This window comes from Salvia splendens, chromosome 1, assembly GCF_004379255.2.
Source record: "Salvia splendens isolate huo1 chromosome 1, SspV2, whole genome shotgun sequence".
Lineage (NCBI taxonomy): Eukaryota > Viridiplantae > Streptophyta > Magnoliopsida > Lamiales > Lamiaceae > Salvia > Salvia splendens.
In genome coordinates this window covers 33486524-33496908 of record NC_056032.1, presented here as the reverse complement: position 1 = coordinate 33496908, position 10385 = coordinate 33486524, and the positions used below count along the sequence as shown (strand labels likewise).

Below are 10385 nucleotides of genomic sequence, written 5' to 3'. Positions count from 1 at the left end.
TTGATCAAGCAACAAATTCTTAATCTATTAAATTGATCAAGTGACATCCCAGGGGAACTCGGTCAAATCCTTTGTAGTTAGTGTAAATAGTTTTTCATATTTTTTATTTTAATTTTAGAAATTAAAAATCGGAAGTAAGAACGGAAGCTGATCAAGTGGAACTATTTGAGTTTTCATCTGGAATTAATTGTCCACTTTATCAGAGCAATTCAAGTTTAATTGGTGGTACAGTACTTTCGTTGATCAGGGCAGGTGATGAAAGGACGTGCACAGTGACTGAAAAGGTGTCAGGAAGCGCCAACTGCCGCATTGGACAGAACGTCCTGGAGAGAGGAAGGAAGCGTATCGGAGATACCCGCGTTGCCCGCCATCTAAACATCTGCCACCTCCTTAGAGCTTATTTGAGGAGGAATTGGATTATGCAGTGTGTCGGACGTCTCACCCTTTGCCCCAGTCCTGAATTGTTTGACCTTGATTTCTTTGTTAGAACTCAGGTACTGGAGAAGACGCAAGGAGGGGGTCTTCAACTTTATGCCGCCGGTCGGCGGGAGCAACAGTGAAGCCAACCCAGAAGGAGAACGAGGCCTGAGCAAACCTCAGCGACCCCTGAGGAAGAAGATGATGAAGGTGCACAATGGATGCCCCACCGAGGATGGTGCGTGAGGAGGCTGCGCGTGCTGACGATGCATGAAGCTCCAAGTAGAGCGAACTTTGACGCAGCTGGTGGAGAATTCAAATTCTCAACTGGTCCTACTGGCCAGGTTGCTGGGAACCACCCACAATCAAAGCTCTGCCAGCCAACCACCACCTCCCTCTACAAGCTCTCCTCCGTCTCGACGCCCATCATCCTCCTGGCCACCCTCAGCATCCCCCAGTCTACCTCCCCGGAAGCATTAAGTACAACCCCCCATCTCAGCTCATTTAAATCTCAAAACAATTTTGATTTTATTTGATTTTGGTTTGTATAACTGATTTTCTGCTCCACCTCACACTTAGACATGTGTTGGGTCTAAGTGTGAGAAGTTATGCATGTTGTTTTTGTTTGTGTTTGTTGGTATGCTTGTATTTGTTTTGATTTTTGTTTTTCTGTTTTGGTTGGCATGTTTGACTGTTGGCACTATTTCAAACTTAGCCCAGTGTCTGGTCTAAGTGTGAGAAGTTTTCCTTGTTTTTTTCTGTCGTGCCATTGCATGTACCTAACCCTTTTCCACTACATCAAGTTCCTCGAGGACGAGTTCATATGCAATGGGAGGGGGGAGGGTTAGTTCCAGAAAATAAAAATCATGCATGTTAAAATTTTGAAGTTTGAAAACACAAAGTATCAGTTAGTAACAAATAGGCAATATGCATGAAATTGGATAAGTGGAAGACTTGATTACTTTGGGAAGAGTTAGAGAAAGGAATCAGTGTGTTTACATGCAGAAACTTGATTGCAAAAAACTTGATCAGTTTGAACGACGCAAGTATGATGGAAATGCTCAATTTTTAAACTTACAGTGAAGCTTCTCTATATATGAGTTATAAGCCAAAGTAGAACACTTTCTACTATTTTTACAAAAAAAATTTACGAGAGGCTGAATTTTTTATATTTAGATGAAAATTGCACAAGTAGTAAGGACTAAAGGCATTAGGACTTAACTAATTTGAGCCTTCTCTTCTTTCGCTCCACGAACCCGCCTCGTCAAGCAAGGCACCCCTTAGTTAACCAAGTTGAGCCCATACACTTTGACCCGTTCTTTTGAAACCGGAACCCATATCCATACACTTTTCCTTTTCTTTTACAAACACGCGAGGAAAAGAGGTCAAGAGATGAGTCATTTCAAAATAAGGGGTAGTACGATAGAAAGTAAAAATAAAAGGGTAGCCGGGTTGAGCGAGTTAATCAATCAGGTTGATCAAGTCAGAAATCAAGTAAAAAAAATAGAGAGAAAGAGAAAAGAAAAGTTGAGAAAAAAAGGGCAGGAAAAAGTTGTAACCTGACCAGGTAAGTTGAACGTTAGAAAAATAAGCCAAAAATTTAAGGCTAAAAGTCGCCAATTGACCAAGTGAGGTATCTAGTGGAAAAATAAAAAGTTCAAATCTTTGGTCTCTTGACTCATGTATTTTTCTTTTTACGGTTTATAATTTTAAACTTAGAACCCCTAGGACCCTACCTTGATACACCACTACCCTTAAGCCCCATTACACCTGAAACGAAGACCTTAAGGAACTATCTTGTGCAATCCGATTAGAGATATTAAATTTGTGGCAATACCGAGTGAACAGTCCTAACATCTCTGGTGAGAAATGAGTGACTGAGTGAATCCAACAGTGGTTTCAAAATTGAGCAATCTTGACGAACTGACACCATGATCAAGTAAAAGCGAAAAGGAAGAAGTATAAGCTGTTGGCAAATGGATTGACCTCGACCTCGGGTATGATTGTTGAAAATTTATTCGATCTAATGCATCAATGTGAATATGTGTTTTTATTTCGAGTCTTGTTTTCTTTTTCGTCTTCTTTTACTTTCTTAAAATAAGTAAACCATGCCTGAAATTTGCCTTATCTTTTTCTTTTCTTATTCTTTATACTTGGGAACAAGTATGTTTTAAGTGTGAGCAGTTTGATAATGCCCATTTCATGCATCGGTTTAGGGGTAAAATGTACGCTACTTGATCGGTTTTATCGCGCAAAGCCAGTGTTAAATGTGCAGAAATGCCGCTTGACCAAGGCAACAATGTCAAACTGATCAACCAAGTACAAAAGACGAAAAAGGCTAGAAAGCGGGGGAGTTGATCAAGGGGAGTAATCAAGCAGTCAAGGAGGGGACCACTGGCTTCCAGAAGAAGGACATGAGAGGCAATGAGCTGGATGGTGTGCATCATTCTGTTAGCAAGGACAACGTTCTAGACGGGGACACGTGCTGATATATGAGATGCAAGGATGGAGCTGAGTCATGAATATGTTACCGAAAAGCGTCGTCATTGTAGAAGGAAAGCACGTAGCAATCGATGAGTCGCTCACTCTCAGCGTGAGCGAATATTCCCTGCCAAGATCGTTATCCAGCTGGAGGTCGTTGCCAAGCTTATAAATAGAGGATGTGCCACCACGTAAAAAAGGAGGGAATCCGATCTTTTACTTTCTGTCTTTAGTTTAGTTAGTTATCTAGTTTAGTCCAGTCCTCTAGAGAGTTTAGATAAAGTAATGCTTAGTTAGAGAAAAGGGCGACCGAAGGGAGCGCTACAGAATACTCTATATCTGTCAGCGTTGTCTCAAGTTTCCTACCGAGGATCTTCTCGGTTTACTTGCTTTCGTATTTTCCGAAGTGTTAGCTTAGTTTAATTTCAAGTTGCTTTGTAGTTAAAGTTTCGAGCTTTTTGTATTCCGCATGTTCGCTGCACTCGTTTGGATTCTGAATATAAAATCGAAGTTGTTCTGTTTTCGTCATCATGTTTACTGTTCCAAGTAGTTAATTTTCATTCCAGTCTGAAATTCAATTGACCCAGTAGTTAAAATTCCCTTGAGCAAGTAGTTAGCTACTTTTCTGTCTAAGGTAAAATCAGTAGTTAAAAACTCCTAAAAGTTAAAGCGTGGCAGCAGCCAACCCCCTGTTCACTACTCACACACTTGATACACGAGCTTCTCTGTGGGATCGACCCCAAACTTGCCGCTTTACTGTTAAAGTAGTGCAAAATTGGGAGTTTATAATTTACATTGGTGGCGTGCGAGAGCGAGATCAACTTGATCAAGTGGCAACGACATTTGCTAACTGATCCATCCGGTTCAGTTATCTCTTCCATATAACTTAAATCAAAGAAAACCGCAAGTCGCATCCGTAGGTCCGCCAACTGCCCATCCAAATCCGAAATTATAAGTAATCCGGGTTTCCATTGTTTGTCATTTAATTCTCACGCTTAAGATAGAAACATCCATTAATTAATTAGTGTCTGCTAAAGACTTAATTAATTAAAATCTTATTAATTTGAAGAGTGGACTTAGCAAGAAACGCTTATTTATGATTCATAGAGTAATCAAACTCCAACTAGCTAGGTTCCGAATAATAAAGCCTTATATCGAGCTCCTCTTGAGGACGTTATCAAACGATACTCACCTCGCGCACGATTCAATATAATAGCAATCCTAGCACCGCTAAATATTAATCACCACTAACCAATATACCAGGATTATTGGGTTGCGAAAAGCCCGCACCATTTGATAAGTCAAAGTAGTGCGTAATCAATACTGTATGCTCAATGCTAACGTACATTGATTAAGAAATAAATAATTATCAAGACCTCGTATTTCAGTAGATAGCATAAAGACTTGTCTCGCTGTTAGATCCAATTTAGTGCTCTACCACACCAATGTCATCTTATTTCAGTAAGGCTTTGAAATATGCAGACTGACATAGCAACCTTTCACGATAGGTAGTCTAGGCCAATCTGGGTTTGAAATTCTTATTTTTCCTTGTTCAGAACTGACTGTGCTACCTTAAAGTGGACGACGCCCACAACCGGTCTACTAAAACAAAGACTTAGACTTTGTTAAGTTACTTACACATTTAAACATGCAATAAACATCCATTAAATGTAAAACATAACATTATTATGAAAAAAATAATCTGCTTTATTCCTTGGAAAATAAAATAAGAGTTTTTACAGTATTCAATCACTCGAAAGATGATTTCTAATATACAAACTCTAACAGAAACAATGAGTGCTTGCCACTGTTCGTGGCTACGGTTTAGAGGAATACCTCGTTGAAGAAGATCATATTCCTCCACGCTATCTGCTCGACGAAGAAACTGAAGAAGCACAGCCAAATCCGACATATGTCGCTTGGCATCGTCAAGATCAACTTCTCTCTGCCTGGCTACAATCTTCCCTCTCTGAGAGCACCATGGTGATGGTTGTAGGACTGATTCCAGTCACAAGATATGGAAGGCACTAGAGACTAATTACTCTAGCCAATCAAAGGCTAAGATAATGCAGTATAAACTGCGATTGCAGACCCTCAAGAAGGAGTCCCTCTCAATGCAAGAATATCTCAACAAAGTCAAGACCTACTGTGATCAGCCGGATGTAAGGTCTCGAATGAAGACCACATTCTCCACATTCTGGCGGGACTTGGATCTGAATACGATTCAGTCATGGTGACGATCACCTCAAGAAGCGATGTCTGAAGTGTTCAAGATGTAGCAGCTTTATTGTTGAGCTTTGAGTCCAGGTTGGATTCATCCAAGGGATCCAACATAAATACTGATGGTACACAACCAATTGCGAATGTTATACAGACTACAGGACATAGATTCGATGGCCAATATCAGTCAAACAGAGGAAATCAACAACATGGCCGAGGAGGTTTCGGAAGAAGGAATTCTAGAGGAAGAGGAGGTCGAGGAGGTACATTCCCGGGAGCTAAACTTGTGTGTCAACTCTGCCAAAAGCCCGAGCAGGGACGGAACTATGATTTTAAGGAAGCCGGTGCCGAATTTAAAAATAATATTAACATATTTAATTTTATTTTTATTTATAATATTTTATAGTTTTTAGGAGACACTAAATTATTGTAATTGTATTAGACGGATCAGCATTACTTTAAACTATAAATATCAACTTTTTTTCGAAAAAATATTTCACTGATATTTGGATCACTTGAATACTCTATATGCTCTTCTACTATAGTATATGGGAGAGAGAGGCATTTAACTTTACCATTAATACTTTTATAGTAAAAAGGAAGTGATTGTCTCAAAACTTACACTTAAATATAATAATATGTATAAAAAGTAGTAGTATATAAATATTCATAATATTGAAAAATGGATGAATATAAAAAAGAGACTAAAGAAATATCTTAAATAAAGTATACACTATAATATTAAGAAGAAGATCACAGATATATTTAACTAAGAATGGTGCGTGGAAACTTGGAATGTGATAGAATATTTATTATTGCATCTTCTTAATAATGTGAAGCTATATAAATAAGATTTAATGTACTAATTAATTAGATACGTAGAAATTTGGGCTTCGATTCCAATCACTAATCCCTAATGACCTAAGCCCAACATAAAATATAACTAATAGCCCAGTAAAACTATCTTCTTCCCCATCAAATTTCTCACACGCACAGTTGCAGAACGACGATGGCGGCCAGGGCGGGGATACTGGGTCCGGCACCAGCCAAGCCCCCGCTGGAGCGGTGGCTTGGCCAGTGCTATCTCCGTCCCTGAGCCCGAGCATGGAGCTGACCATTGCTGGCATAGATTTGAGCAATGTTTCTCACCTCCTAGGCAGCAGAGACAACCTCAACAGCAGCTTCTAACACTCAATACACTGCACCACTTCAACTCATACATAGTGATGTTTGGGGTCCTGCCCCTCTCCTACCTAGATATGGCTTCTCTTATTTTGTTACCTTTGTTGATCAATTATGTTATCTTGAAACTTTTGTTCTATCCGAAATAATGATAGAATTTTTTTATTAAATACTCCTCTCTCGGCTGCATTTGAATCAATTGATACATTATTACTACTACAAAAGAGCTATAGGTTTTTCCTTAGTTTATTGTTGGAAAAATACCAATCGATCCTTTGGCAAATTTAACTCTAAAACTTCTGGGGTGGTATTTTATTATAATTGCTAGTACGGTTTTTATAACCCATTTGGAACTTATTTCCCTCTCAATATTATGATTATAGTAAAAGCATTTTTGTCTACCATGTAATAATGCCCATTATTTCCACCAGAGAACTTTCCAATAATCAAATAAATTTTGGGGCCAAAAGAGAGAGAAAATACATTTGTGGAATTGAATCATTACGTGTGGGGGTTTTGGGTTTTCTTTCTATGCACAGTAGTAAAATTATTTTTTGGCAAAAATATATTTTGACTGTGGTATTTTTGTGTACCATGTGAAACAATGTCATCGTTAATTAAAAAAGCATTAAGATCCAGTTAATGAAATACTATAGCAATAGAGGATTAAATAAATGTTTTGGTAGTGGTATTAGTATTATAAGATTTTTAAAAATAAAGCTCGAGTTGTTTTGCAATAAATTATACTCCACAATGGGATACTTTCTCATTGGGCATAGAGAAATTCGATCGGTATCACAATAGGTTTATTTAGAGCATCCACTGTAGGCTCAAAGGGGGCGGACGGAAAATCGGGGCGAGGAGGGGGCGATCTATAGTGGACCGGACGTCCGCCCCGAGGCGGACAGAAAAAAGGGGGCGGGGCTGGGGCGGTAGAGGCTTCGGCGACTAGGGGGCGAGGACGGGGCGATGGTGGTGGCGGCGGGGCGAGTCCGGGGCGATGGCGGGCGATCCTACAGTGGGGCGACGGGCGATGGGCGTCCGCCCCATTTGAATTATTTTTTTATTTTTTTATTTCGAAAATCACCCTATAAATACTACTCCTCCACCATCTATTTTTACACACTTTCACACCCTTCATTTTAACACACTTTCCCTTCATTCACTATCTACACTTTCACTCTCAAAAAATGCACGGTGGAGATGACGAATCCCCAGGCTCGCACGAATTAGGATATGGCGGCAATCCTTCCCAGCCGTCGGGATATTTGGTCTCAATTACCTCGTTTTATAATTATTTCAATTCAGTCGATTTAAAAACGAAACGAAAAAAATAAAATGAAAATTGGTTATTAAATTTCGAGGCTATTGGAAGTGTCCGCCTATAGTGGGCCAGTGAAGGAAAAAATTGGGACTATGGGCAAAAAGGGGCTGTGGACAAAAAAAGGGGGCGAGACTATTGGGGAAGGCCGCGTGTAGTGGATGCTCTTATTGTCTAAACTGGTTTGAATTGCGATGCAATTAGTGCATGCTCTCACAATTCCATAGTTGACTTGACTGGACTACAAATATTAACCCCACAGTCATACGACTGAGAGTAGTTTTACTTTTACCCCACAACAATTACCTGCAACTACATGATACAGCCCGATTTAATGCTTCATAACTATTAATGAAAGAAAAGAAAAGACTTAGATTTCTCGAAGGGGAATGAATCGTACAAGTATTAATTCCAGATTCAAATATTACTACAAAACATAGATAGATAGTAGTAAAATAAATAAAACTCAGTAACTCCCATCAACAAGAATCTTCTTCATGTGAGCAATGAGCTGCACCATCTGATCCCTGGAGTGCAGCGGCGCCGGATACACGCAGGCGCAGTCCAGCTCACCATTGCGGATGGTGTCGAATATGGCCACCGAGGGCCCCACCCCGTGCGTGGAGGAGCAGCCAATGTAGTCCTCCACGCCTATCTCCCGCTTCATCTCTCTCGTGTTGTCGATCACCGGATCCTCGAAAATCGATATCAACGACGTCCGCAGAGACGACGACGCCGTCAGGCTCGGATTCTCCATCGCCCTCCTCATCAGGAAGCTCAAATCCGCCATGTCCGAAAAATGCGTCTTGTTTTTTTTGTCACGTGCGAATTGTGAGTAGCTCCTCTCGGCTAAGTCCCATAGCTCTTCGCCGCCGTTTATTGTGTGTGTGTTCAGGATCGCCAGTTGGTAGTATCCTTCAAATTTTTTATTTAAAAAAAAAGCATTTTAATTGGGAGAGAGAGTTGGAGATGCATATTTATTTTTATCTTACCGAAATGATTAGTGGAAAGAGATGGATGGAGAAGAGAGCGGGTGTCAATGAGAGTAACGACGCCGTATTTCTTAGTTAGCTTGCCGGAGGTTGAATGTGCCGCGATTAGTCCGGCAGCCGCTAGGGCTCCGCAAAGTTTTATTCCTCTTGATTTGCAGCCCTTATAAAGAGTGACCATTAGACTTTTTTATTATGTTAGACCAAATTTTACAGTAAATCGGTCATTTTCAGTTTCGGTCCAGATACTACAATTAGATTAGTTAAATTTAGCCTACAATCACCGTTCGACTTTGTGATAGAAATTCATAAATTTCTTCGTAAAACCAATTGATGATAGACCTATTATACTATTTACACTAATGAATAATATTGTTATATGCACTTTTTTTATCACGTTTTCCAAAAAATGTGATGGATGATTTAATGAAGCTGTTCTACTAAATACTTGCAGAAAATTAAATCATTAAATACGGCATACAAGGACGGTTGTCATGTTATCGCATCTATTAAATAGTGGCCTAAATATAGTATCTCAACAATATATTATGTAGAGCAGATTCCACATCTATGATCCATCACTCAGAAATAGTATTAATTCGAAAGTGAGACAGGTCGACTGGTTTTTAGGTCAAAGTTGTTGAGAAATCAATAAATGTAAACAAAAGGTAAGAGACATGAACTTACAGCAAGAACCAAAGCAGTTTGATGAGTGTCCATTTTGAGCCGTACAACCTCGGAATACCTGGCCGCCTTTGTGTTCTTGAACTTCAAATTACTCAGCCTTAATGAGCCCACTGAATACCCAAGCATGTCCACTCCATGGGCCCACAGCGTCTTCTTCCCCGCCCCACGTGGCACCATCGCCTCGATCCCCGCTCTCCCTTCCCCGCCGTTTTCCGCTCCGGCGAACTTCCGCCCCCCCTCCGCCTCCACCACGAGCTCCATCATCTCGCGCAGGATCGACTCCGCGGTGGTCCGGTCGCAGACGGAGGCGTGGAGGCGCACCGCCACGATGGACTGGGATTCGGAGAGGGCGTAGAATGCGGCGTGGATGACGTAGCATGGGAAGGAGCTTGGGTGGCGCCATTGGGTGTGGTTGAGCTCGTGCTCGGTGATGAGGTGGCAGGGGGGGAGGTCGGAGGTGGAGAGGAGGGCGGCGGTGGTGGGGATGTCGTGGGTGATGATGGGGAGGGGAGGGGAGGAGGAGGAGGAGGGGGGGAGGAAGGAGAAGGACTTTGAGGAGGGGTTGTAGTGGAGCTTGGAGCGGAGGAGGGGGTGGGAGTGGAGGAGCTTTTTGAGGACTTGGTGGAGGAGTGGGAGTTTCGACTCGGGTTTGCCCATTTGGAGGGTCAGGACGGTGGACCCGGTGCCGCACGACACTGCGCGGCACCAGGTTTGCTCCACATCCCCTAGGGTTCGCGCGGAGCTCATCGGGTCTTGGTCGGCGGTGGCCGGAGGAGGGGAAGTGCTATATGTTGTTGGATGGAAAACTTGCATGTGTATGGCAAATAAATATATAGAGCTAGCTCCTCCAAGGCATGAGTTATTGAATGCAAAATAAATGGAGTGCTCCATAAAGCTAGGTGCTGCTAACGATATACTCATTCCATCCCTAATAATTGTCACCATTTGACCTGGCACGAATTTTAGGAAATGTAATAGAAAGTGTGAAAAAGTTGGTTGAAGGTAAGTCCTACTTAGTTTTATAATAATGTGAGCGGAAATGAATTAGTGGATTGTGGGGTCTACTAGCAAAAATAGTAAAAATGAAA

General features: G+C 41.3%; 1 protein-coding gene across 1 annotated transcript; it reads right to left on the bottom strand.

Moving 5' to 3' along the window:
- Positions 1-8013: 8013 nt before the first annotated feature.
- On the bottom strand, positions 8014-10156 carry LOC121803032. The gene is made up of 3 exons (XM_042202742.1): positions 9298-10156; positions 8614-8773; positions 8014-8536 (listed from the first exon to the last, which is right to left on the bottom strand). The coding sequence occupies exons 1-3, from the start codon at positions 10108-10110 to the stop codon at positions 8088-8090; spliced, it is 1422 nt and encodes a 473-aa protein (XP_042058676.1). The 5' UTR covers positions 10111-10156; the 3' UTR covers positions 8014-8087.
- Positions 10157-10385: the final 229 nt, after the last annotated feature.

Coding starts and splice junctions, on each gene's coding strand:
- LOC121803032 (XM_042202742.1), bottom strand. CDS start 10,110: ATGCAAGTTTTCCATCCAACAACATATAGCACTTCCCCTCCTCCGGCC. Junction 8,774..9,297: donor AAACTGCTTTGGTTCTTGCT/GTAAGTTCATGT, acceptor ACTCTTTATAAG/GGCTGCAAATCAAGAGGAAT. Junction 8,537..8,613: donor TCTTTCCACTAATCATTTCG/GTAAGATAAAAA, acceptor AAAAATTTGAAG/GATACTACCAACTGGCGATC.